The 25,848-nt window shown below is 35.6% G+C and overlaps 1 protein-coding gene across 1 annotated transcript in view; it reads left to right on the top strand.

Moving 5' to 3' along the window:
* The window catches only part of PI15 (peptidase inhibitor 15), a 31,802-nt gene extending 6,441 nt beyond the window's left edge, over window positions 1–25,361 (top strand). The window contains exons 3-6 of the mRNA XM_045810176.2: window positions 13,507–13,625; window positions 15,068–15,200; window positions 15,321–15,436; window positions 19,357–25,361. Of these exons, the coding sequence (XP_045666132.1) occupies window positions 13,507–13,625; window positions 15,068–15,200; window positions 15,321–15,436; window positions 19,357–19,492 (504 nt within the window). The 3' untranslated portion in view covers window positions 19,493–25,361. The remainder of the gene's footprint in view (window positions 1–13,506; window positions 13,626–15,067; window positions 15,201–15,320; window positions 15,437–19,356) is intronic.
* The last annotated feature ends 487 nt before the right edge of the window (window positions 25,362–25,848 follow it).

The raw sequence follows: 25,848 nt of genomic DNA, 5'->3' as shown, positions 1-25,848 counted from the left end.
CTTTTTTTTTCTCTATTCAACAGTTGACCAAACACTTGTGATGTCTCTCCTTGTCTTTTTTTTTTTTTTAAATGAAACCATATATTGTCCCAGATGGCACATTTCCTCTCATTTGGGAGGGATAACTCAATTTTCTCAATTTTCTCATTATAAACATGAGAAATTTGATGTGTCTAACCTAAATCTTTTCAATGAATGCTTTTGTGACTACTAGAAAGCCTCCTGAGACCCGTTGCCAGCCAGCGGTGAACTGAGAGAGACTGCTGACAGGAAGGCAATTCTCCAGCACTTTTGGAACTCTACATTCCTGTTCTCATAGATGTAGAGCCTTTTAAGTGTCTTGGCTTCCAACGGAGACTGGGCACATTTTGTAGGAATTTTTTTCCAAGGTGCATGTTGCTTAATATTACTTACTTAGTGTTACTTATATGTGAATGTTCAATTCTTCATGTATGGAGCCAGCTGAAGGTTGAGAACATTTTCTTTGTGACCACTTTGAATACAGGCTCTAAAGTGCAGATGGAAATGTTAACATAGTATGATTCAGAACCTCACCATTAGGTGGTAGACAGAAAAGCTGTGAATCACATAAAGGCCATATATATATAATATATATATATATATATATATATATATTCGCTAGTATTACAATGCTGCTTTTTTGATGGCTAATGATATTTGACTACATACAATGGTGTAGAAAAATAAATCTATTATATTCCTGCTGAGTATTTGTAGAACCTAGCATCATATCTGTTCCACAGAGAAGACTCAATAAATATTTGTGGAATACCTGAATGAAGTCTTTTAACATTTTCTGGGCATCCAATGTGAAGAACGTGTGGCTATAGTGGTCTGATGGGCAAGAGTCATTCATTATTCAATCACTCATTCCACAATATTTACTCATGTGCCTGGCACTGTGCTGGTGGATTCACTGGAAAGTGGAAAGACACTCTTTTATAGGAAGAACTGTGAGCAGATAAGTAAGTGCAAAAGCAGTGAGTTGAGTGCTAAAGTAGAAAAAATACAGGGTACTTTGGAATTACATGAGACATACTTAGCCCAGACTTGGACTTAAGATATAGAGGTAGGGAAGGTGTAGTAGGTATGGTAGGGTGCTCTAAGAATGTAAATGGTACATAGAAGGCAAGAATAAAAATTCAGTATGATTTGGATATAGTGTATAAGAGAAAAAATGCTGTTTGATGAGCCTGGAAAAGGCGTGTAAAACCTTGTTTCGTTTTATTATAAAATCAAGGGAAGTTATTTAAGGTTTTAAGCAGGGAAATTATATAATTAATTTACATTTCAGAGAGTTTGTTCTGGCTACAAGGCAAGAAAATGACTAGAAAGGGCAGAAATAAAGTCCAAGTGCAGGGTCTAGAAGCTATTCTACTCGTCTGGGTGAGAGACGACTGAGCACCCTGACACCGAAGCCCATCAGATTGTGACAAAGTGCAGTTAGGGACCAAATCAATAAGAGTGAGTGATTGGGGTACCTGGGTGGTACAGTTGGTTAAGCATATGACTCTTGGTTTTGGCTCAGGGTGTGATCTCAGGGTCATGAGATCGAGCCCCATTTCCAACTCTCTGCTGAGTGTGGAGTCTGCTAGAGATTCTCTCTCCCTCTCCCTCCACCCTCCCCACTCGTGCTCTCTCTCTCAAATAAATAAATAAATCTTTAAAAAAAAGAAGTGATTGATCTACTTTATGAAATAAAATGAAGATTTATATGATGACACAGCCAAGGAGGATACCTCCATTTTTGACCAAGACAGCTGGGTTTCTCAGAGTTGAACACAAAATCAAGAGCAGATTTCAGGTAGTCATTAAGTGGCTGCAGGTTTATCATCCAGGGTACACATCTACAAAGATTGAAAAAAGTAGCTAGTATGTGGGAGGGAACATTCTTCTATTATAAAAATTTTTGGATAGGAATATGCTTTGATAATCAGCATGGACCACTTTGCATAATAAGGGTAGTGTGGTGTCACAGAGACAGCATGGATGGATGATTTTATGTCTGGGAATCTACTAAAGAATTTTTGCAAGAAAGTTTTATGTATCTTTTTTTAAATAAGTGCTGAGTCTTAAATCCACACAAATCCAAATCTGTTTCAGGGGCCTGGGTCAGACCAGGCCCACCTAGTTCTTTTGACACGTTCAGGATAAGGGTTTTTTTGGAAACTAATCAAAGAACTTCAGAATAATAAAGGTTGACTAGTCCGGCTGGTCCGGTGTCCTGAACTTAGCATATCTAAAAAGCATGTACTAGTCATTGGCCATCAAATAGTTATGAACTTGAAATGTTTAACAGTCTACGAGACTTTCTGAAGAATCATGTAGGAAGGGGTAGAGAAAATCAAGGCTAACAGATTAAACTGGTCAAGGAAAATGCTTGGCATAAAATACATCACAGACTGAGGTTTGGAGGCATGGAATTCGAATGTTTCCAGTCTGCGTTACCCATAGTGTCTAAATCAGGTACCAAGCTTTTTTTTTTTTTTTTTTTTTGACGAGAATATGGAACAATGCCCAACAAGTTGAGCTTTTAGACTAAACTTTTCATGACTCTAAAAATTTCACACCACATACTCCAAACTGAAACAGTTGAGAAATGTTGCTTCAGGACACAATATTTTTTTCTCCTAAAAAGTGCACCAAATTCATGTTTCATAATTTCATTAAATAGGAACATTCTACCAAATCGGCCTCTCTGCATTCCAGTGAGATCGTGTTTTCAACAGGCAGTAGGTAGGCGGAAAGGCATTTGAATTCTTCTGGCCACGTGGGCAATGGCAAGATTTGGGGTATGCATGCGTATCACAGGATAGTTTAACAATCAAGAAATCAGTTTTTTGATTATTGCAAACTGAGTTGGTGAAAAAAATTAGCCACACATGAAAATGTCTTCCTGTCTCATAATTCCAGCATCAAAAGATAGGTGATGGCTATTCTATTTCCCTGGGAAGGAGAATTCTTACTAGAATCCATCAACAAATGATCTTAAAATTTAAAGATAAAAGACATATTAAAGAGGGATTTAAGGAGGGGAATTAAGTTTTAAGACATCTAAAATATTCTCTAATTTTTAACTTTCACTGTCTGCTGTTTTTTCCCCTGGAAGCAAGATTCTTATTATCTATACACAATTCTGTTTCTGATTATTTAGTTGCTTCAGGGTTTATCTGTTTTCACTTTATCTGATTGCCTACTTTGTTGAGATTAAAGCTTGATGTCTCTTAAACTTTAGGCTGCCAGATAACATGATCAAAAGTGCACCTCACACTGCTTGGCATTTTAGGTGGCTTTCTAGTTCACTTATCATCACCACCATTCCAGTGCCTACATCCCCCATGATAATAATGTCTACCATTAAGTACACCCTTGTCCTCCTAGGGCTGTGCTAAATACTCTTCAGTCACGATCTTGTCTAACCCTCAGAGATGAGGACAGTTTTTCTCACTTAGAAACACGAAGCTTGGAGCTTGGAGAGCATAAATAACTTCCCCAAGGTCACACAGCAGGTAAATCAAAATGATGGGAATATAACTCTATATGCTTTGAAAGACCATATGCTACACACTCCCCCTCATGTGTGCATCTCCTGCTCTGGAGACCACTGGCTAAGGTATTTCTCTACATGCATTTGATCTGAGGACCTCCTCGAATATTAGAAAGTATTTCTTCACATGGAATCAAATCTTGCTCCTAGTATTCTTTCCACCCTTGGTAACCATATAGGAAAACTCTGCATTGTGATAGTGCTTCAAGTCTTTGAAAGCCGTGAACATCAATGTCTTGGACACTTGACCTCAAGTCACCCAGCTTTTTCTTAGCCTTCAGCCCTTTTGTGCTAAGTGTCTATACATAGCACCTCTTGCATGCAGCGTGTTGCCAGTATAGCCTATCAGAGAAAGTTGCAGAAAGATATTTGCCTTCTGAAAATACTGGAAAAGGTAAGAAGTTGCACTATTAAATAAATAGAAAATCAGAGGCATCCCATGTGATGTGGCAGGAGTTAGTAGAGATGGGAGAGGAGAGGGGAGGACCAAAGTTCTCTGCAATCAAAATGGCTCTCCACCAAACAAGGCTTTAGACAATTATTTCTAATCAGAAGAGAACAGAACTACTTTGTAAGCACACATTCAAGATCCCCAATCTAAACGTTTTGATTTGATAGGTCCAGGATTGGGCTAGGCATCTATCTTCTTGAAAGTTCCCCAGGAGATCCCGGAGTAATTTCCCAGGTGAGAAATGTCTTCAGTCATGGTTTAGGACGCAAAACTGAGCTGAGGAAAATATCATGTGGCTTAAAGATCCACTTGTTTGTCAAGAGACTATATATTAAAAAATTAAAAGGTTAAGCCAAAAGAATTATCCCAGTAATAACTCTATATTATCACAAAATTTCACTTGAAATTATTCAGCACCTGCTTTCACAAAATATCATGTAAGCACTGTGGGTCTGCAACATGAACCTATGCTCATTTGGGAATACACTGGATTGACTAAGGAAACTTTAAAAGAAGCAAACTTCTAAGTAGCACATGATTCTTCTGGAGCTTTTTAATATAGTGCATTATATACATTATATATATGTATAATGTGTTATAGAATAATGTATTTATATGAGCTATTACAGTTTGCAATTATTCATTTATTTGTTTGGTAGTGTTTTTGTTATCTATCTCGTCCCTAAACTTTAAGGTAGAGTCCATGTTTGCCCTGCTGACTGTTGAATTCACAATACCCAATGCCTCCCAATGAATATTCATTTACTGGCTGCCTAGATGAATGCATTACCTGGGGTCCTATTAGTTAATCTGGAAATGTATGTTGTTTCTTGCATTTTCCATTGTTGAGGACAAAACAGCAGTCCATGTGTGGTAAGTCTGTTGTAGGAGGTTTGGGGCAAAGGTGGCTCCAGGGACACTCTTTCCCACCACCATCCATGGATATTAGGAGGGAAGATACCACATCTTTGTAACCATAATGATGAAAATGGTACCTTACATCAGAGTTCATAAGCTGTAGCCCATCAACCATTCTAATTAGTGGGCATATTTAATTTGCTCTGCATGATATTGAACTGTACAGAATTTCACATTTTTAAAAATTATTTGCCAAATGTTAAAGTTGATACATTTCACACATACATCAGGATTTCCAGATTATCCTCAAGAGAGGAAAGTTCTAGAGACATTGAACCCACTTCCTAATTGTCAGCAATTGGTTAGAGAGGAGTAGCCTCTCTGGATGGGGCAAATTTGTTCATTTCTGAGAATTTTTTTTCCCACATAACTGTCCAGAGGTCAAGCAGCAGTTGCACTTTACCATCTTACACCCAATACTACTTTATTCATTTTCCTTACTAGACCATCCCCCCAACACAGTCATTTGAGTGCAACCGTATTTATACAGAGCTCTAATATTTTCAAAGCACTTGAGTCAAGTACGGTTTCATAGTGCAGATTTAGCAATGCATAGATTTAAAGCACTGGAACTTTCTGTCCTAAACACCAATCATATTTAAGTACTCTGACTTCAAATTCTGGATGTATTATCTTTTATCCATTATCTCATTAATTTATGTATTAAGGCTTCATAGATATGAAGCACTCCTTCAGTTAGAAGTCTCTTGCAGCAACACGGATAACAAATGATGATGGCTTTGACCTGGTGGTAGCAAAAGCAGTGATGATCAGTGGTTGTATTCTGAATGTACAGTATTTTGAAGCTAGAATCAACAAGATTTGCTGATGGAGCAGATTAAGATTATGAAGCAAAGAAAGAGTAAAGATGACCACTTAGATTTTTGGCCTCAGCAACTACAACAGCAGTTGGTAAATTTCTTCTGTAAAGGATCAAATAGTAAATATAGTGTATGTTGCAACTACTCAGCTCTGCTTTTGTAGCACAGCAGCCATAGACAATATAACAGGCACTGGGACAGATTTGGTGACCCCTGAACGAGAAGATGGGCAATGCCATTCACTGGTAGAAGGAACACTACAGGAGTAGCTGGTAAGGGGCTAAGGAATGGGGTGGGGTTGTGAATATCTGGAACTCAATTTTGGGATTGTTAAGTCGAGGCTTAAAGTAGGTAGGCAGATAAAGTAGTCTGGTATTCAACTGAGTGGTCTAGAGATAAAATTCAGAATAATACCACAGGCATATAAATGGTATTTCAGTCTGTGAGACTGGATGATATTACCTAAGCAGTCAAAATAGATGAATCAGAGGCGAGGGGGAGAGAAATGGATGTGGCCTGAGTCCTGAGAACCCTCCAGCATGTAGGGTTGGCGAGCATAAGGAGAAGCAGCAACCAGAAGAAATCAAGGCAAGTGTAGGGTCATGAAACCAAGACATGGTGTGTGTGTCCGGGAAGAGCAGGTGGTCAGGCATGCCAAACACTGCCGATAGAACAAGTAGGATGGTGACCAGGAAATGACCACTGATGACATTGATAAAAGCAGTTTGGGTGGAGTGGAGATGGGGGTGGGGAGTGTGCCGGTGTGGTCTCAAGAGAGAAGGGAAGAAGAGAAATTGGGAATTCTCAGTTAAGACAACTCTCAGGGAATTTCATTGGAAGAAAAAGGAGAGAACGATGCAGTAATTGGAAGATGAAAACGGGTCAAGGAGACCTTTTTTTGTTTGTTGTTAATAAATTTATGTCATTGGCAATGATCGCGTCTTAAAAAAAGTCCACTTTATATCATCTCTTCATAGAAGTTTTCCTTTCCCACCTACTTGAAAGTACTCATCTTACCTGAGGGAAGTCTTCATTATCTCCTTTAAAGCGTTAAAAAAATGCTTAGGACCCTACTTCGGTATTTTGTGATATAATATGTTCCCATACTTTGTAGTTATTTTTGAGGCTTGAGGGAATTTTTTTAATCAAGTTCTTTTAATTACTTCTTCTATAAAGTAGAATGAGTTTCATTAGTCTAATCAATGCCCAGAATTTCCCATATGAAGGCTTTTTCTCTTCCTCTGCCCCATCCTACCCAACCTCACCCCATCCCTCTCTAGCTTTACCAAAGTTCATTCCTACGGTCCTGTCTGGTTTAACACTGGGTCTGGTGTATTCCGCTTTCGGTGTCCTTTCTTGGCCATTTCATAGGCATTTCTACTTAATGGGGACAAACCAACCAATTTCAAATCAGAACCACAATCATGCCTGTGAAGCATTTTAAAAGCTTTTGGCTGCCCTCAGAGGAAATAATTTTGTCATCACTTAATTTCTTTGTAATGGTTCTCACTTTTGTAAGTCAGTACTCCTTTTCTAATTTGACCAACTGAGGAAAAGATCAAACAGTCTTAGCTAACTTATTTCTTTAAAACCTCAAAACTTGTTTATCTAAATTCATTTTACTTTTTATCAGAATATACAAGAAACGACAACATAAATGTCAAAAAAAAAAAGAATACATGTCTATGGGAGATGCCGCACTGTCTCCAATGGCATCATTAACCATAGTGTCCATGACAATAACCAATTTAGAAATGTGTCTCTAAAAATTCAAAGTGTGAAATTTTTATTTTTATCATCTTATGTCTTTGAAGATAATATCCATGAGCAGAATAGATTTTTCAAGAGGCCGAAATTAATATTCCTGGTTCTTCCTTAATTTAGCTGCTATTGATGAATCTTTTGTTCTATTCATGAATCCAGGATTCTGACAAACACGTTTGTTTCATATTTATTGCCAGCAGATTTAATTAATTAAATTTCCTAAGCTCCATGTATACATTTAATAGATTTGAGTTTTAAAAGTATTTCAGTTGATTTATTGAAATAATTTTCATATATTAAATTGTCTTAAAATTCTAAGAAATACAGTGACTCTTAAGTTCTAAATTTTGCAACACTATTTTAAAAATTTAAGATTTTCTTGTAATTTTCAACTTGAAATCGCGAGGTAAATAATTATTCACTGACATGCTTACATTGAAATTACAAGGCTAATCTGTTGCTTTAATAGACACATTTTCTTAACCATTACTAATTTTAATATCAAGTGTATACAGGTAAATTCTTTTCTAATACCTTCAATGTGATTCTTTCAAACACTCCAACATTTAAATCTTACATGTGGAATTAAAAGATCTTACCCATTTTTTAAAAAGCACTATTCCATTTCAATGTTATTCCATTTCAAACAATGTTGAGGATGTATTCCCAAGTAATTTTTAGGTTTGCCTTCCAGTCTGAGTACATTTCTTATCCAAGATGTTGACTGGAATTTAAGATGGGTGCTTCAGATGTCAATGTGCTTCATGATTCTGGCTGTCTCTGTGTTGTGGATACCAAAACTTACGGATGGCTGGCAAAACAGCCTCATCCTTAGACTGTCTCGTAGCGCTATCCAATTCTTCTGTCTGCTTATCAAAGTCAGCGAACTTCTCCCATACTGCAACATTCTTTGATTTGATTTGGTATTTCTTTGGCTCAAGTTCTAAAGACTACTAAACTTGATGGGAATCTACATTCCTTTCATACTCCTCCTATTTCTTGGAGCCACAACTCTTCTAGATATTTAAATGACATCAGTTTGAATTTTGGATATCTCTCAGGGCTTAGTCCAACTATGTGGTTTCCACAGACAAGATGCTAACTTTATTTACAAGTAGAATAATAGTTCATGGTGAACATTTTAGTACAAAGATAAATCAATCCTTTTATAAGCTGACAAACTAAATGGCTCAAACAACAAGGACTGGAAGAAAACCAGTTGGAGCAATAGGGCACACCTACAAGCATAAGAATGCTCTAACACTGTTTTAAACCATCTTTATTCTGTGAACTATCTAATTTAATCATACTATTTAAGTTCTAGTGTGTCTTCTAAATGTTTTTGGGTATCCATGCATAATATTCCTAATTTTTGCCTCACTTTTAGGAGGCAAGGTCAAATTTTAGGTGTTCCCTTTAGGTGTTCACAACTAAATTTTTTGTGAACTCATCTTACCTATTTAGAAGGGCAAAAACCAGAAATACAGAATATTCAAGCTGGTTGAATAAAAGCTAAGTAAGTATCAGATATTTAGTTTTTCAACAAAAGGTAATAAATAGTGTTTCATATTTACTAGGCATTCCATAGGATGCACAGGTATGCCCTTTTCTGTTGCTATATTTGTAAGATCCAATATTAAAATTATTGCTGAGCACCTTGGGTGGCTCAGTCGGTTAAATGTCTGCCTTCAGCTCAGGTCATGATCCCTGGGTGCTGGGATCGAGTCCCACGTTGGCCTCCCTGCTCAGCGAAGAAGTCTGCTTCTTCCTCTCTGCTTCTCTCTCTCTCTCTTTCTCTCTGTCAAATAAACAAATAAAACTTTTAAAAAATAAAATAAAATTATTTCAAATAAATGCTACACATACTTAGAAAAATTCAACAGATAGATTGCCTATCAAGCATCCAGAAATGTATATGTTAAGTTAAATGCTTAAGCAATTTACATTTTCACTTCCTGAACTTTATAAATTGTAAAAATTCTTTCACATGGTTGCACTGGCCACATTCATTGCAATTTAGAGCTTCTGAATAGGAAAAAATAGATCATATTGGACCACTCCCTACAGCCTCCAATTTTTTGTTGAAATCTCCTATTGTTATTAAATAAAGTTATCATTGCTTGCTATTTTCAAACCTCAAAGACCTCTCACCATATTAATAAATTTAAATACCGCTGGATATTGAGGGGATAAATAATATACCCATTTTCTCCTGGAAGTTGTAACCAATGGAGAAAGACAGCAAATGCAGCTCTTAACTTTACCAGTAGATGTTATTGATGTAATTCCTAAATTTCAGAGCTCCCTATTCAAGCTGGGTCTTCCTTTCTACAGGATGAGTGTGAGCCTTGCCTGAGGACAGAGGCAAGAAAGAGTATAGTACCTTTGACATCCTCTACAGTGGGTATCAGAGGGAGAGTGGACCATGTCTCCCACAGGGAGTCAAAATGACCAGCTCTCGGGGGGGGGGGGGGGACTTAGCTGATGCTCATCAGTCTCTCCAGTATCTTCCTCCAGGAACATAGAGACAGGCAGAAATCCCTCCCATCAGTTCCCTAAAAGTAAACATGGAGAGAGAAAGAAAGTAATTATCCCTTCTCCTCCATAACCATCCTCCCCAAAATTTTCATTGTAATATTTATACATAGAAACTCATGCCTACAAATGTAGACATCAGTAACAAATACATTGTCTTCTTATCAAAATCCCTTATCATGGTTAACAAGGTATGTTCATATAAGATATTTTTTCAGGCATGAACTTTTTGGTTTCTCTTTTTTTCCCCCCCAATTGTAACCAACATTTTAATTAAGTAAAAATACTTTTAGCCATACATAAAGGATTAATCTGTATATCCAAACTGATGTTTTGATGGAAATATTTCAGATAAATATAGATTGAGATTTAAATACGTCTGTATCAATCTACCAATCTATATCTTGTATATGAACAATATATGGTTTATCTTTTTAACATATGCAATATTAAGTTTTAAAATATATGAACGAGTATAAAGATAGAATTATATATGCTAATTTACTTCTAAATTCTTAACAGCTTTAAATATTGTTAATTATTTTGAAAAGAATCTAGTTTTATTCTCTCTATGGAATGGAAAGGGCTAGAATTGAGCAAGTCATAGACCAATATAACATACAACTTACTGGCTTTGAAGCTGTCAGTACTCAGGTATATTAAATCACGAGAAGTGAATATGAAAGGTACCCTAGAAATGACCTCATCCAATCGTATTTTACAGATGAATTAAATAGGGGAAAGAATAATTGAAATGTCTTCAGTCACAGACGATCTTAGCAGCAGAATTAGGGTTAGAACACAAGGTTTTTATTTTCAGATCAGTGTTCTTTGTGGCATGCTGTGCTTGTATTTTAGGACAAGACTATAATAAAGTGTTTTTAGCAGTTATTGATCTGAGCTTACATTCTAGTTCAATATGTAAATAATACTTAGATGCATTCTTTCCCCCAAGTGATTACAATTAATTAAGAACCCATCAGGGGACATAATTTTTTGATGCCATTCCATCTGGAATTCCTCTGTGAATTAATTATGCTATTTTGTACTTCAGTGAACTGTAATTTATATTTCATAAATCCATATTTCATTGAAAAAACATCAAAAGAATAAATACTAGATAAATCCATTATCAGCCAAATAAATACCTTTTATTTTATTTTATTTTATTTTATTTTATTTATTTATTTTAGAGAGAGAGAGAGAGGGAAAAAGAGAGTGGGGGCGAGGGCAAGGGGGAGGGAGAGGGACAAGCAGACTCCCCACTGAGTGTGGAGCCTGACTTGAGGCTTGATGTCAAGACTGAGATCATAACCTGAGCTGAAATTGATTCCCATGCTCAACCGACTGAGCCACCCAGGCACCCCAATGCTTTTAAAAGTTAATTCCAGTCCTAGGATATTACGACTTTCATTATAAATTTATTTCATACTGTTAATACACTTTGCTCAAATTTTTGCAGATAAAATAAAGGAGAAGTTTGAAACAATAATTCATAAAATTTATGTCTGACCTAAGTAACTGTGAAAACCGTAGTACAAAATCTCTTATGATAGAGTGTTTTACATTTTTGATACTGTATTTAACATTGATTACTCACCGATTAAAGTGGCATTATGTAATGTTTTGTCACATTCCATTTAATCCTCAAAATTGGCAGATGATATTCTGGATAACTAAGAAAAGTGTGTCTTGCTATATCTCCTTAAGAAGATGTGGCCATTGTCACCATAGAATTACTCCAGATCCTTTCTAAACAATTCTCATTTTATACAAACTTTGTAAGTTTATTTTAATGTAATTCAAGATGAGTTTATGTAAGATGACTTTGTTTTCCTAATTTAAAACAACTTTGGAGTAACTAACAAATTTCTGTTGAAGGTGGCTGCCATGGCCTCATGGGATGAAAGTGTCTCTGGAAGAATTTATCTATTATTTTGGTTTTTGCCTATTTTACTTCAAAGTCATTAAAATAATTTCTCTCCACTTAAAAACGTTGTTATATTAATATATGTATCCCATCATGCTTGTGGAAAATTACCCTCTTAGTGTTGTAGTCAAGCAGTCTCATGAGTTAGCTTGAAAGTTTATAACTCACAGTGAACTCAGGGCCATCAACCCTAATGTAGGTGAGTTTTCTTAGCTCCATACAACCTGGTAGAGGAGAAAGTCACCAAAAGAATGATAAAATAAGGAGACTATGAAAACAGGAAAACAATGATCAGTAGAAGAACATCTATGTTCATGTGAATTTGAGTAATTATAAAATTGGCACTTACTTTTTCATGTAAGTTCTTACCTTCTAAAATATACTACTGTCTAGTCAAAATTCAAATAATTTTTTTTCAGAGAGCTGGAATAATATTTAAATAACTTAGGAAATAATGTCATGATACAAACTATAAAATTCAATTAAAGCCATTCCATACAAAAGAAAAATACTCCACTAAATTATATTTTTACTAGGGGAAATTTTTGAATGCATTTTTTTCTATATTGGTTTACAAGAATTGTAAATACTCTCTATTTTGCATTTTTGTACCTTGAAACTTGTTATAAAATAGATCACCATTTTAGGTTGATTTATTATCAGCAGGTCCACAAATGCTTGGCTTCATTTCCCCATACAGCTTCAGAGATGAAAATGTCAATCTGTATGGTAATTAATATAAATATCTATTAAATCTAAGGCTCATTCAAATTTTGTCCCACAGTTTTTTTCAATTAAAGAAAATTTATTATAGGTCAATAATATCCTTATCAATTTAAACACCTTCCTTTTTTGAGAACAATTACTATTTTTCTTAATTTATTTAATTGAACCATAATATGCCATGTTTTAAACCATAATATGATATGTTTTAGTGGGTATTTAGTTCATACCCACTAAAACTTAATTCTCATATTATTATTATTATTACTACCAAAGATTCAAATGTTAAAAAATATGAAGTTTCCTTGGGAGTTATTATACTACAATATAGTTTGACTTTTAAAAATTGCAATGTAATATTAGACATTATTAATTTTGGTAAATCGATTTGAATAAATAATTTGATGATATTAGTTTTTAAGATATACTAATAGCATGACTCCTTGTTGCTATGAAGATGACCTCTAGGAAAATCAATTGACTTGGGTGGATTGAAAATTCAGTAGTCAGTATGAGGTGTCCTCAAGCCATCTAGATGTGGTATTTTTGTTAGCCTACCTTTAAACTGATGTTTGGACTTCAGATTTGGATGACACTGTAAAAACAGAAATGTTTTCTGTGATATTATATTAGAGAACTTTCAATATCAATGGTCTGAATTTGCTTTCTTTAGTTAAAATAGTCTAAGGAACCAGAATTGAAAGAACTTTAGGAAATAGTAGTACCATTTCTTCCTCTTACTTTTTGTCAGTTACTAACAAAATTGGTAAAGCTGAAGGTTTTTTCCCCTTCACAGGTTTGGGATGAAAATCTTGCAAAATCTGCAGAGGCTTGGGCAGCTACTTGCATTTGGGACCATGGACCTTCTTACTTACTGAGATTTTTGGGCCAAAATCTATCTGTACGAACTGGAAGGTAAGAAGCAGTTTCGATGATACTGTTCATCCACACACTTTATTACTTATGGATCCCAAGGCGGGAGTGACACCACTTTCAAATAATATCAGCAAATATTTATTGAGTGCTCACTATGTGTCAGGCAATGATGCTTGGTCTGTGACTGTTTCAGATGTCTTCAAGGATTATTTAATTGGTTAAAAGGTCCTAATATTACTCAGCCATCAGAAATGATGAATATCCACCATTTGCATCGACATGATAGAACTGGAGGGGATTATGCTAAATGAAATAAGCCAAGCAGAGAAAGACAATTATCATATGGTTTCACATATATGTGGAACATAAGGAATAGAATGGAGGACATTAGGAGAAGGAAGGGGAAAATGAAGGGGGGGAAATTAGAGGGGGACGCAAACCATGAGATACTATGGACTGCAGGAAACAAACTGAGGGTTTCAGAGGGGAGGGGGGTAGGAGGATGGGTTAGTCTGGTGATGGGTATTAAGGAGGGCATGTATTGCAATGAGCACTGTGTTATATGCGAACAATGAATCGTGGAACACTACATCAGAAACTAATGAAGTACTGTATGGTGACTAACATAACATAATAAAAAAATATATAAATAAATAAATAATTTTTTTTAAAAAAAGGTCCTAATAAGACCAGTTTCCCCTTTCACCCTTGGAACACCGTCTCTTAGCCTTTGAAAGTGTTAGGTGTATGTTATATCCTATATCCTGATTCTCCCACCTCAGGAAAATTTTTTCAATGTGTCAGAAGCTATTCTTATGTTTATGTAACTTTCTCATGGTTGCATATATGTATATCTATATATGTCTGTGTGAGTTATATATTTACATATATGTGTATACACGCACACACACATACACAAACACACACACACATAAATATGCAAAGTATGTGCAACTATGGAAAGGCCATTCTCAGTGATAGGATAATTTTTCCACCACTGAGGAATGTCATCATCCAACATTCCAAAGACCTATTCTCTTCCATATACAGGAGAAAAATCAGGTGTGCTATTATTCAAATTAAAGTGATTCAAGTTTAAGGGAAAAAACACACTGAGTTCTAGTATCACAACTATAATTTACATATTTAATTTTTACTGTGTATATGATTCTGGCAGGAGAAATTTTTGATAAGATAAAACAAGATAAAGATGAAGGTTCTTGAAATATTTGCATTTCTCTTTTTGAAACAACCAGACATATACTTAAACTAATTTAGGCTCACTTGCTTTAGTCCCAGGCATTTTCATGCTTGGCCCTACTTGGAGGAATAGGTGATGATGGTGATTGTGAGGCATGGATTTGCTCTTGATTCATCATGAATAACCTGCAAAAAGAACTGTTAACTTACAATTTAATATGACTCCACTATAAATTACCACTGTTGTACTCTAAGTTCTCATTGTTTTTCTTGATATCTAGATATCGCTCTATTCTCCAGTTGGTCAAGCCATGGTATGATGAAGTGAAAGATTATGCTTTTCCATATCCTCAGGATTGCAACCCCAGATGTCCTATGAGATGTTTTGGCCCCATGTGCACACATTATACGCAGGTTATTTCACTTGTCTTGTTAATTTTTGATTCATAGTTTTAAAAATGCTCTTACTATTTTGGGGAATATGCATTTTCTTAGCTTTAACTTCAATAATGATGTATTGGCTTATTTTTGCAGATGGTTTGGGCCACCTCCAATCGGATAGGATGTGCAATTCATACTTGCCAAAACATGAATGTCTGGGGAGCTGTGTGGCAACGTGCAGTTTACCTGGTATGCAACTATGCCCCAAAGTAAGTACGAGGCTGGATTATACTTCCTGGAACCCTATTAAATATCTCCAGTCTGGTAGTTATTTTAATGTGAATAAGATTTAATTACAATAGACTCTAATCCTCAAATCTCCCATGACCCCATATACCCGAAAAATAATGAGATGAACAGTTATTTTTCACAAAGAGAGTATTTGGGGCTAAAATTGTGGGCAAACCAATTTGAGATACAGAAATTCACTACATTTCCTTCACCTTTCTTTAGTCACGATAATTGTAAAATAAACATTGTACTTTCAGGTTTTTCATAGTTCTATAAAAGTTATCAGAAAAGAATCTTGTAGAGAATTTATCAACACTGCAATGTTCCCATCAATCAGTACTAGAATATTGGCTTATTTTTTTCATGGGGAAAACAAAACAGGGTCCTTCTTCCTTCTTTTTTTTAAGAGTAAAGCTAAAAGTTAAAGTTTTCTAATTTTATGGATGGCTAAGGAGTCATTAATCACCAGAGGGGAAAATTTAAATGCTATGACTTCTTTTTATATTTATTTATTTTAAGATTTTATTTATTCATTTGAGAGAGACAGAGAGAGAGACAGAGAACACCCAAGCAGGGGAAGAGGCAGAGGGAGAGGGAGAAGCAGACTCCCTGCTGAGCTGGGAGCAGGACTTGGAGCTTGATCCCAGGACCTGGAGATCATGACCTGAGCTGAAGGCAGACGCTTAACTATCTGAGCCACCCAGGTGCCCCACTATGATTTCTTTTTAAATTAAACCTTTGCCGTGATTTAAGTTTCAGTATTGAAAATTTAAAAGTTTTTCACCAGGGGCAACCGGGTGGCTCAATTGATTTAGAGTCCCCCTCTTGATTTTGGCTCAGGTCACGATCTCAGGATGGGGCTCTGCTCATCAGGGAGTCTGCTTGAGATTAGCCCTGTCCCTCTACCTCTGCCCCTCCCCCTCATGTATGTGTGTGCACATGTGCTCTCTCTCTCTCCGTATCTCTCTCAAATAAATAAATCTTTAAAAAAATAAAAATAAAACAGAATTTTTTTTCATTAGTTCCATTTTATGGCATACATAAAAATGTACTGTGAAAATTGAGCAAAGATTATAAAAATAGCATATTTATAAATATTCTTTATGAGTATAAATAAGCATTTGTTAACATTTGATAAAATGCCTTCTTGATAACAATAATTCTTGAGATGATAAAATGTTCCAATATTTATACATGAGTCTGTTCCCATTTGGAGTAAATAGCAAAATGTGCAAAGGATTTATGACACTCTTGGTGTCTTCCAAAGTAAGTCCCAAACAAAGATTTTTCCCCAGCTTTGCCAATATGGGGAGGGAATGAGAAAACGTTTCACAAATAACCACATTACTCATTTATATGGTAGTATGCCAGTGGCAGTGTTTTTGCAAAGTTAGAAAAATAGCGATTTTCCCCATGGTCCCCCTTCATAATTATTAGAATAGTAAGGTTTGGAAAGTAGAATGTGTCTGCATTACAGAAAGCATTAAAACTGTGCATTTATTTGGTATTTTCAGTTTCATACTTCATATTTTCCTGTTAAGCCTTTACCCTTCCTCCTGACATAAATAGGCCAAGTAGTACTTGAATGGTGAAAGAGATTTTTATTTCATTTGTTTAGCTGTTTTGTTTTTAAACACTGATTTGAATTTCCTAATATTATCGATGAGATATCTGATTGTTTTATGCAAGAGATGAAGGTACTGTGTTAATATGCTTTATTTGTTATAAAAAAAAAAGAACCATTATTTTGAAACCTAGGCAATGAAAAAAAGTTTTAAAATCTTGACTGATATTTGAGTGTGAATTTTCCAATGCCAATATAGAGTTAGCTCAAGCCTAACTGTTTCTTAGGGGGGAAAAAGAGAGAAGTGGAGAGAGAGAAAGAGGTAGGGAGGGAGAATTTAATTAGATGGAATAGAACAAAAAATGGAAGGATGAATAATGTAACTTTATTAGTTGACTGATTTACTTTTGAATGTAATTATCCTCTATTCAGTAAGAATCTGCGATTTGTGTAAAAGTTTGTAATGTAATATGTAATACTTTTTACATACAATAAAATTGTTTTTCTAAGTTTATGTTGCCAAAAATATGTGCTGTGTAATTTCAAAAAGTTAGGTAGAATAAATAGAAAAATATGAAATTAAAATAGCATGAGTTGTGAGTTAACACTTACAGCTTTAGATGAAGATATAGAGGGAAATAAGATGATGAATATAGAATAGGAGAGATTAGGGTACAGGAGTGAGCTACTCTCATAAGAGAACGGGCCTCCTTGTGTGTTTTGGGGTAAGCATGTGTCATTATCCAAGTTACGTTTGAGGAAGCTTATCCAGAGGGCAGAGTATAGAGTGAACTAAATAGAGGTGCACGTCCGTTCTTGGAATCTGATGACATTTTGTAACATGAATCGCTAATCAGCATGTTTTTCATTTTTATAGGTAGATTTTCCTCTATAAATATTTCATAGATCAAAGCCTGAATTTTTATAAAGATTTTATTTATTTATTTATTTACTCATTTATTTATTTAAGAGAGAGTGACAGTGAGAGAGCACAAGCAGGGGGAGCGTCAGGCGGAAGGAGAGGGAGAAGCAGGCTCCCCACTGAGCAGGATCCCCTGGGATCCTGAACTGAGCCCAAGGCAGTTGCTTAACCAACTGAGCCACCCAGGTGCCCCAAACCCTGAATTTTTAACTGGCTGATCTAAGCAGATATTTTATGTAGATACACTTGAAGAGCCACTGCTTGTTTTCTTCAGGTCTTAAAGAAGATGAGAACCACCTGTTTCATATTTTAGCCTCTTACCTACTGTTGTCTTATCTTCAACCCTGACTTTTTACTACTGACAACCAAATTTCCTCCTGACCATTCAATTTCCTTCAAACTGCTGGCTCTGTTGCTATTTCTTAGTACTCTAAGTCCTAATCATCATGCTACTAAAAATACCTCTATTATCTTCTTCATAATTGAACAGTAAGGCATTGTGGCTATTTCCAACTACTGTAAACGATGAATTTGATGTAGTATTATGATCGTGGCCATCAAAACAGATAAAAATATTGATGACACAAAATAATTCAGTTTAATGTGTTTAGCATTATCAAAAAAACAAATAGTATTACTAGAAACAAAAGCTCTGAGCTTACGCATGGGTAAAGGTTTTGAAATCACCTTTAATTGCTTCCCCTTAGTCTCTTACCATGACCACTTATGACAACTTCTTGCTCATTTCATCATTTCTAAGCCTCCCAGAAAATATTAAGCACATGTATATATTACCGTCCTTAGCATTAGCAGAAGGTTTAAGAATGGGAATGTGTCGTGCCAATGTGGTCTAAAGGCAGTTAGTTATAGGACAGAGACAGATGTGTGACCGAATGAGCATCGAGCCTGGCATCAGATGACTAATTATGTCACCGTTCATCATAGTGCTTCACATCTTATCTGTAAATAAAGATAATATTAACTGTTGCAGAGAGAAATATTTAAAAAGTAAGATATATAGAATAATAAGTTAATCTATAAATAAGAAATGGAGGGGTGCCTGGGTGGCTCAGTGGGTTAAGCGTCTCCCTTCAGCTCAGGTCATGGTGTCAGGGTCCTGGGATCTAGCTGAGGGCTCCCTGTTCCACAGGGCATCTGCTTCTCCCTCTCCCTCTGCCCCTTCCCCCCCCAGCTCATGCTTCCTCATGTGCTCTCTCCCTCTCTCAAATAAATAAATAAAATCTTCAAAAAAGAAATAGATATAATTTTCAGTGCCTTTCTAAATTGACAAACTCTCAAAAGGATCATTACATCTCAGTCCACGGGATCATGTGATTGAGGACAACCAAATTTCTTTAAATGGGCATTAATGTAGCACTGATGTGACCTTTGTACTTTTTTTTTCTTTCTAGGGGCAATTGGATTGGAGAAGCACCCTATAAAGTAGGGGTACCATGTTCAGCTTGCCCTCCAAGTTACGGAGGATCTTGTACTGATAATCTTTGTTTTCCAGGAGTAACGTCAAACTACCTATACTGGTTTAAATAAGCTTATCTTCTCCTCCAGGAAATAGAATGGTTTCTGGGAATCATAGGCGTATATATATATTGAGTTTTGCACATATTATACATATTTTATAATAATCTTGTTTTCCTTTTATTATTCCTTGTATAAATTAGTGTTTGTCTAGTATGTTTCTTTCATCTTTGAGGTCATCAAAACATCCATTTCTATCGTCTGACCTCTAAGCCCAAGTTAAAATGTTGGATACATAGTATTGACATAGTTGATGCAGCCAATTCTAAACCTTGCTTTCCAAAGGAATTTTGCTACATTTGTGAGGAATAAAATATATATGTGACCTGTAATTAATGTGTGTGTATGTAGATATATATACACATATGTGTGTATGTATATGTACATGCGCAAACATATAACAGATGATGTAACACAGACAATATTGTGATTCAGTAGTTAGCTTGAGGGGAATTTAAAAATATACTATTTTGAAATATGTTTGAGGTGGTGGGACATCTTCAGCACCCATTTCTGTAATACCTACAAAATGAGAGTTTGCAAAATAACACTCAGTGATATCTGGACATAATAATTTAATTAAGCAACGAAGGATTTCATTCTGGAGGTGTTTTGTCTTATTTGGGTTCACCAAAGGATATGCTCAACTTATGGAAGGTTCAAGTCATGCCTTTTGCTTCATCTCTTTTATTGAATTAGTAATCATGTGTTGAGTGGTTACTATGTGTAAGGCACTCTGCTAGTTGTGTTCTGATAATGCCAAGATAATGAGATACGGTTCCTGCCTTCAAGAAGCTCACAAAAATATTCAGGAAATAATGCAGTTTAAGATTTTGCTGCAAAATTACAGTTTTTTGACAAATTGGTTTTAATGTAAGTTTGAGGAAATGGCTGCCATAATGGCCCCTTATAGGTGAAATAGGTGATGAGGACACTGGGTAACACGTAAGGCTTCTGGTTAGCATGAAAATGTAGGGACACCACTTGGAACTAAGAGAAGCCGAAAAGAATTAACTGCCCAGGGATTACTGTATTAGAGTAAATAGTTGTGAGTTTGGTAAGCAGAAAGCAAGACACTAAAAAAACCTGACAAGGCCCAGGAGAATTAAGATTTAGGAGACAGGTATGAAGAGCCATAGAAATAGGGTTACCGCACAAAAAATTACAGGGGAGAGCTTCAGAAGGGTCTATCCTGAGAGTCTGGTATATCTTGAGGCCTGGCAACAGAGGGTAAAGGATGCCAGAAAGAGACACGTGAGATGTTGAGGACACTTCCGTCTCTTCCCACCATTATTTGGTGAGCGTCCACCCAATCATCATCATGAGCCTCTGAGCATCGCATTAAAGATGGTGCGTGCACACCGCAGGTAGGGTTTGGCAAAGTGGCCTTCTTCAGATGATCTGCTAAGGACTAATTAGCAAATCTTATTTCCATGTCTATGTAGGAGAATAATCTTCAGTTTTCCATTAAGTTTGATTGTGGAAGTCAAATCAAAGTCACTATGAAAATTTCACTCGTGTGATTTTGGAAATGCAACATTTCCTCCTTCGGGAAATTGCTATTAGAGAGGAAAAGTCAACATCTGGGTCAAGACACTTATATTATGTTTTGTGTTTGCGTGTGAGTGAAAAAGAGAGAGAGAGAGAATGAAAGAGAGTGTCCACAAGTTATGTAATGCTTCCATAGAGTTACAGAATAAGCAAACAGTGTTAGTTCCAGAGTGCAAATAACAGAAGGAAGCTACTTGTTTAAAATTCTCTACACATTTGCAGTTTCTTAGGGTGGATACACTGAAAGATGACAGTTAATTAAATCCAGTCAATGAGGGAAAAATCTACCATCTGGAGTTTAGGTTGACATGATGACAAACAATTGGACTGATTCCTTTTACAAACTGAATATGGTGACCAAATGTTTTGGTATCATACTACTCTGCTTTTGTGGGCACATAAATAGACTGTATAAAAAAATAAGTATTTGGGGGGACTAAACTGGAGAACAGAAGTCATTGTAAGATCGGGGCCCCAGTCTTTTATCTAACTGTGGGCAATTGAGGAGAAAACTCATTAGTGGAATGTTTACTTGATTTCTCTAGAAAGTAGTTCCAACTTTCATTTTCCTAGACTCATTCTATGGAAGCGGCAAAAGTACTATTAAGCAGAGATGATTGTTCTCAGTTCCAGCCCTGTTGCTGGATTGCTTGTGTGGCTTGGTTTCTCAGTGCCAAAAAAGAATAATAGTAGTTGCTACATATTTCACAGAGGTTCCTATGAGGCTAGAGTTACCATATTAATAGCACTTTATGAATATTAAATGCATCATTAATGTTGTGAAACTTATTTGGGAAAAAATTAAGTTTTATGAGCTTCTCTTTGGCAGAAACTCTGTCTGATTCTTTGCATTCATCCCAGCTTCTTATATAGTGGCTGTAATGCAGAGTGCTCAATACATGTGTCTATGAATATATTTTTAGAATTAACTAAAAAGTCTAGAATTGTAACAATTTAGAGGAGTCCCACCTTTCCATGTTTATTAAGACAAAAATCTCTTAAATATAAAGCTCTGAATGCATCAAAAATCCTGATAAATCATCAAACATATCAGATTAAGACTAGGATCTAGCCACAAATAACTTACACCACAGTCCTTTCCAAATCACAACTAGAGCTATGCATTTATTTATAACTTAACTACTCACCTGAAAATATAACGGGTATTTTTGTTATGCTATGTGTACTTTTTAAAGTTAGTAATATAAGGTAGGCATGTGAAATGTTTCATTTTCCAGGCTAAAGCAAATGAAAATTTGCTGATATCAGTGTGTCCTGTTTTTCACAGCATTCAACCATGGTGCTAGGATAGCTACTTCTCACTGTAATTCCCAGGGGCAGAAAGAGTCTGGCTGGGTATCAGATATTTCTTAAGAGCAGCTAAAAACAGTCAATATTGAGGTTTTCATTTCAAAACATATCATTCAAAAGAAAGTGTATTTTCCATATTCTCCATATTCCACGGCACTGATTCTCTCTCTACAGCATGGAGTTTTCAGATCACCCTTTATTCAGTAAAAAAGTAAAACACTACTGTCACAATACAACACTTTAGTTTGCTTTGCTTCCACGTCGTCAGAAGACTGGAAAAATTACAATTTTAGCTGTTAAACTGATGGGTTTCTTTATAGAAATGTATTTAAGTTGTGTAGGCACAGTCTTAATGTTGCTGGTTATGACAGATAAGCTTGCTTTTACAATGTGGTGGAAACAATTTTTATTCTTACCATTTTTGCTTCTGTTCGGTAGCCTACGCAACGTGATTTCTGGGGTCCATCGGGGTTTCCCTACCGGCTTCCTTTGGCAGCCGCGCCCTAACGTTCACTTGAAACCTTTGTGGAACCATTTATTCGAAAGCTCCGTGCTGCTGTAGCACAGAGCTGACCAAACACGAAGGCAGGTGCACCCAATACAATTCACTCAGACTATTTGAACTGAAACAGCGTGCATTCTTCTCATTATACATGCTTCCGTTGAATCAACTTATAACACCCACATAAACAGACATGTACACATTTAGACCAGCTGAAGTGTTTTGTGTTCATACCCAGCTTATTAAATGAATATATAAGCTAAACAGATCATTTGAATGTGTCCAGGAAGGAAAAGCAAAGCTCAGGCTGTGGTCTATGTCTTTCCCTTTGTGTAACACCGCTCCCTACGTTCCTCAGTATCACAGGATGCAAATTTTGACAGAAATGGAAGCTTTTACCTACCAAAGTGTGCAGAGAGAATAAAGTTAGATTTCTATCAGTGCCTAACAGTATATTTGACTTCATACATATATACATACATATATATATACATATATATATAGTATTATCAGTATATGCGTGGGGAAAGGCATATTTAAACACACGCAAAATGATTTTTAAAAATTATGCCATGATATAATTTTGACTTATAAGAGGTCAATCAAAAACTTAATTCACTCGCTGATGGTGCTGAAAATGCATTACAACAACCATAATATCCTTGCTACAATTTCGAGGTTTCTTTTCAGTTGAAGTTTTTACTAAGTGTGAACTATCAGTATGGATTCTGGTGCTAAATATGTGGTGCTAAATGAATTGTTAGTGTTAATAGCTTTAGTAATGCTCTTTTTATTCGTTGTTAAAAGTGATATCCTCAGTTCCTGGTTCAGAAACATTAATAAAAATCCTGTTAAATTAATCTTACCCAGAAATAGGCCAGTGAACTCCCTTTTTTGTCTAACAGTCCAACATTATTTAGATGTTACAGAATGTAAATATATTTTTTAGAGGTTATCAGTTTTCTTTTTTTAAGGCATTTTTTAGCGTGGCAATGTCCAAACTCATTACCACCGGAAGGCTGGAGTACACTTACACCAACCATGCTACGGGCACTGGCGCCCTCTGGTGATTGTGAAAATAAATTTTTGGTGGCTGCTTGGCCTGCAAAAAAAGCCGTTTCTTTTATTCCAAAAAAATTAAGTTCCTCGATATTGGAACTCTTGGGTACTCCTTAAATCTGACATCATTTGAAAATGCTTGACTCTATTGACGTAATTTTCAAAGAGGATAAGAAAGGGATTACGTCTTGGCATCCACTTTCCGAAATAATAATGTTTTTGTAATATTTTAGTTCTAAGGTGCTTATCGAAGTGTTTGGTTTTTTTTAACTAGGTATCACTAAAGCATATTTTTCATTTGGTTTACATCATAAATACGATTAGAATTAAAATTAGCAAATAGAATCGTGTGTCTCATTTTCAGAAGTGATTATTTTTATTTAACATAGTACGTAAGATTAAAAGGAGATACGTTAAAATAATTAATTTCATATAAAAGGATTACCTCTCCATTTTTACTTGTTGGTCTAAAATTTGATAATGTTCTTTGGTCATATTATTTAGCTAATGATAAAATTGTGTTATGCCATTCAAAGTCCTTCTAGCCTAACAAATGTACATAAAAACTTAGAATTATATCAGCTGCTATAACTCATAAAGACGAAATTCTTAGGTAAATTTCCAGTTGATGTATGTCATTGACATTATGTGTATGTATCACCTAATTGTGATCATCTGTTTTGACGGAAATGTTTAACTATGTTAGCATAACCAAATGAAATATATTTTGAAGCAGTTTTCCACATTAGTATTTTCAAACTGACTTTAAAGCAAGAGAACACTTTTTATGATCGCAATTATATATAAAGCTCTAAGCTCTAACATATACTACAAACAAAATGCATCTGGTCATACCCCAAACCTTCCCCAGCACGCGGGAAGTTTCTTCTGAGAGCCCTAGGATTCCATCAAACAGAAAAATATTGATCTAAAACATCCAGCTCCCCTTCCCCCATTTTTCTTAAAATAATCAGGTAATTAATGCAAGAAAAAAATTTGAGGGACTAAATGATTTCAATACTCACTTCACTTTACATGTGTTAGAAGCTTCTGGTTTGATGAAGAATTAAATGCTGACTTTAACTGGTGCTTGGAGATAGATTACAGGATCTTGTGTTTTGTTATTTGACAAACAGAATTTTGGTACCAGAGTAGTTTGAGAATTGGAGATAATTGTGGTGCACATATGAAAATCATGCGTTTTTAAAATATCTAAATATTTTGAATATGTACATAATCCTAAAATATACTATATCGTTTTAGATTTTTTTAAAGATTAAGTTGGATAAGTTTTATTCCTTACCTAACACTGTGGCAGTGAAAGGTGCTCTGCGATATAATGACATGAATGTGTACATACGTAAAACCTGTGTAGACCTCTGTCCTTATAAAGCATAACAAGTGCAGCTTTTTGAACTCTGCTGTATTTTCTTTCTTTCAATAAAATATTATAATTAATTGTTTTGTTTTAAAATTATATCTATTTTCAATAGAGTTTTCAAGCAGACTTAGAACTAGATGGCAGGATAATTTTGATGAGGTATGATGAACCATTTTTCTAAAGCAACAATGATTATATCTTTAATGCATCACTGAAATACATCAAAAATCTATTTTCCTTTTTTCCCCTCTCTTTCTTCCCTTCCCTGCCTCATTCTTTCCTTTTTCCTTCTTTTTCTATGCAATTCCAAAAAATATTTTGAAGTACAAATATAAAAGACATTCCCATGGAGGAAGAGGAAAAGATCAATGTCTCAAGAAGTTCTGGCTGAGGAAAGTTGCAGCAGTTGAGTATAAGTATTTTCGTGCTTCCCCACATAGAGAGCCTGAAGAGAAACTACAGATGTTCCTGGGGGAGAGGCACACCTCAGGCCACTTGTCGGCCCAAGGACAGTGATTCATAGGGTGGTTCTGACTTGTAGAAGAGTAATTCCTTTCTCTCTGG

This window comes from Ursus americanus, chromosome 9 (assembly GCF_024610735.1).
Source record: "Ursus americanus isolate L20-20 chromosome 9, mUrsAme1.1.p, whole genome shotgun sequence".
Classification (NCBI taxonomy): domain Eukaryota; kingdom Metazoa; phylum Chordata; class Mammalia; order Carnivora; family Ursidae; genus Ursus; species Ursus americanus.
Note: the sequence above shows the minus strand (reverse complement) of the source record. Positions and strands in the feature narration are given on the sequence as shown.